At 39.1% G+C, this 3339-nt stretch overlaps 1 protein-coding gene across 1 annotated transcript; it reads left to right on the top strand.

Moving 5' to 3' along the window:
- Positions 1–1742: 1742 nt before the first annotated feature.
- Positions 1743–2955, top strand: LOC126587555 (uncharacterized). The gene is made up of 2 exons (XM_050252631.1): positions 1743–2036; positions 2193–2955. Exons 1-2 carry the CDS (start codon positions 1869–1871, stop codon positions 2748–2750), a joined length of 726 nt encoding a protein of 241 aa, XP_050108588.1. The 5' UTR covers positions 1743–1868; the 3' UTR covers positions 2751–2955.
- Positions 2956–3339: the final 384 nt, after the last annotated feature.

The raw sequence follows: 3339 nt of genomic DNA, 5'->3' as shown, positions 1-3339 counted from the left end.
CCTGCAGCATGTAATGAATCTGCAATTTCCTTGATTTGCTGGAGATATCCCGAGATAGAATTGAAGCCTTTCTGTACCGATTGAAGGCGTGAGCGCAATTGATGAATATTAGCCTCCGAAACACCACCAAAACGCTGTTCAAACTTCACCCAAAGCTCGCGAGAGGACGAAACGCCAACCGTGAACGGAATAATTTCTTCAGAAAGTGTGGAATTCAACCAGATCAGCAGATTTTGATCTTTTTCATACCATTCTTCAAAAGCTGGATTCAGTGAGCGATCAGCCAAGAGAGGCGGTGGACAGATCTCAGTGCCTTCAATCACACCGAGAAGTTTATAACGCCGGAAAATAGGAGCAAACAACGCTCGCCATGGAAGATAGTTGGAGCTTTTCAGTTTAATCGGCACCATACTACCAATGTTGTGAATCGTCAGAGAAGTGTACGAATTCAGAGAATGAGGATTAGAAGAGAAATTAGGGTTTGGAGTCGGAGAAGATCCAATTGGGGACGAATCTGACGGAGAAGCCATGATCTCGAACAAGAATCAATCGACGAACAGAAGAGAAATCAGAGAAGAAAGAGTGAAGAATCAGAGTTGAAACACCAAGAATCGATCAAGAGAAGATCGATCGATGCGGAAGATGGATACGATGCTGTGAAGCAAAAAGGCGAGATACCATAAAGAGAAACAAATCTTCTTCTGTAAGATTGTTTTTCATTGACTGAATAAACAATTACATGGATGTACATATATATAGCCTTTTGGCTCTTTACATTTATACCCTTAGCTTCCTTAACTAAACTTGTACAATCCTAACTAACCACAACTAATAACAAAACTAACTACATTTAGTTTTTCCAAACTATTTATCATTAATAGAAATGGATGATGTATCATCTGTCCTAATAGTTTATAGTTGCAGTTATGTTGGAGGAAATCACAGCAGGAGCTGTTAAAAACATTCTTTGTAACATCTTGGTCCTGCAGCCATCAAAAGTAAATAAATTAGGGTTAAGAGCATTTACCGTTGCAGTCAAGGTCTTATGTTCGAACTTCAAACCCCAAATATCGCTTGTATATAAAAAGAGGCATGGTACTTGCAGAAGTTTGCCAACCCAATTCTTTTTTGTCCTTGTTTTCGTATCCGATGGCGGTGGAGAGAGGCTGCATGAGGTACTTACGGAGGAGAAGGAGGTGGTAAATCAGCATCATTAGCACTCCAGGTGGGACAAACACCGCATCTAAGTGCTCCTTCTGAAACTTGTGAAAGTCCATAGTCTTCCAATCTCTTGTTGCTAAAAATGGCAGTGTACATAAGTTTTTTTTTAAATTACTTTAAAAGAAAAAAATTAGCCTAAATTTATTCTTTAATAATATCAGGCTAAAAAATTTAAACCACAAGAGTTAAAGCAGAAAAGCTGTTTCAGGGCTAAAACCTAAATTTCATGAGCTAAAAATTTTAGGTTTTAGCCTAAAGGTTGGAGATGATCCTATAAAGGATTGTTCCATCCTTTCCTGTTCGGTCTACTCCAATCCATGATTCGTGGAATAAGATTTGGCTGCAAATCAGAACTTGCAGAGAATAACCAGCATGTGGGAGTCTCCACTTTTAATTTTGTGTTTGAAGATTACTACTTGCTTTCAGTTTCGACAACAGCTTTCCATGTCAACTATTAGCTGCATCTAAAATGGAAACTGAAGCAAGCTCTAATTTTCAGCCCATAGAAAGCGAATCAAAGATTACGTTCTTTAACCAATCCCGAAAAATCCCAAGAATCATGGGCAGGGCAGCTCCATTATAAACAGAAGAAGACCCCCTCCAGATCTCAACTGCATTGTCATTTTAGCACCAGGAGATTAGAAGCTATGGTTTTTCAGAAGGAGTACTTAGATATAGTGCTGGTCCCGTTGGGGCTCTTGATCATGCTAATCTACCACCTCTTCCTCCTCTACAAATACCTCAATCAGCCTCTCTCCACCGCTATTGGGTCCGAAAACATTGACAAGAAAATTTGGGTTGGAAAAGTTTTGCGGGTAAGTTCCATATCTTCTTTAATATCCCCCAAAATATTTGAAGTTCGTTTATATATACTACTCCCGAGTAAAGGTGCGAATGCTGTTAACCAGTTGAGCTACCAGCCCTTGCAATTGCAAGTTCTGTGTTAATTTGTTCACTATTTGTTCCTGTAGGGTGACGATGTTGAAGTTGCAACGAAAGTTAAAACAGCTCTTGATGTGATTTCCTCCAATACAAGTGCAACTACAACCTTAGCATCAATCTCTCTAACTCTCTGCTCTCTCATCGGAGCTTGGATGGCAAACTCAGCCAATAACTTCTTGCCAAGCCAAATAATATATGGCAACACAGACCCAGTGACTGTTTCTATCAAGTACATTTGCATCTTGACATGTTTTCTCCTTGCTTTTTCATGCTTTGTTCAATCAGCTTGGCACTTTGTCCACTCAAACTACCTTTTAGCCACCCCGGGAGCTACCGCGAAAAGCGACGTGAAAAAAGCCGAGAGAGCTGTTCAAAGGGGAAGTGAGTTTTGGTCACTTGGGCTTAGAGCACTCTACTTTGCTCTCAATTTTCTGCTGTGGTTTTTTGGACCTATTCCCATGTTAGCTTCCTCCGTCGCAACCGTCGTGATCCTATCTTGCCACGACTATGAGAAGTCCGGCGGTGATCATAAGTGGCCGCCATCATCGGCTGTGGATACAAATGAACGTTTATTATTGGTTTCTTGAGCGTCAAGTTTGTAGAGTTGAATCAAATTTTCCTTGACCATGAATGCAACAAGAAAATCACGTACCAAGAACAAGAGTTAACCATAAATCTTTTACATTTTCTTTTTGTTTTGCAGCTTATGTTGCATGATCTTTATCTTTAAGGTTTTATTTTAGAGGGGTTTGGTTTTATCCTCCCCTTTTTTTCTTGTATTTTCTTTTTTGAGAGGAGCAAAAATGTATTTATGTCATTCTGGTTAGGTGTAACCATTTTTTTTTTTCATATCAATAAAATTTCATCGTGCCGCCGATATTTTAAATAAAAGAATGCAATAAAAAGGTGTCACCATGCATTGTGGCATACAAAGAGTATTGAAAAGAAATTCCGATCCAATAGCATCCCATAAAAAGGTGCCACCATGCGCAGTGGCATACGAAGCAACCTTATGAGCAGCTTGGTTGCCATTCCCCTAGACATAATAGTGTCCAGTTAATTACTTAATGTTATAACTTATGTACAAATTGCAAGTTGCGTGTTTTACAAGGATGTCTTGTAAAACAAGTTATACATTTAGTTTGCTTATATAATTGGGAAAAAATAATTCTATTT

This window comes from Malus sylvestris, chromosome 10 (assembly GCF_916048215.2).
Source record: "Malus sylvestris chromosome 10, drMalSylv7.2, whole genome shotgun sequence".
NCBI classification, from domain to species: Eukaryota; Viridiplantae; Streptophyta; class Magnoliopsida; order Rosales; family Rosaceae; genus Malus; species Malus sylvestris.
This window is presented reverse-complemented; position numbering and strand designations above follow the sequence as displayed.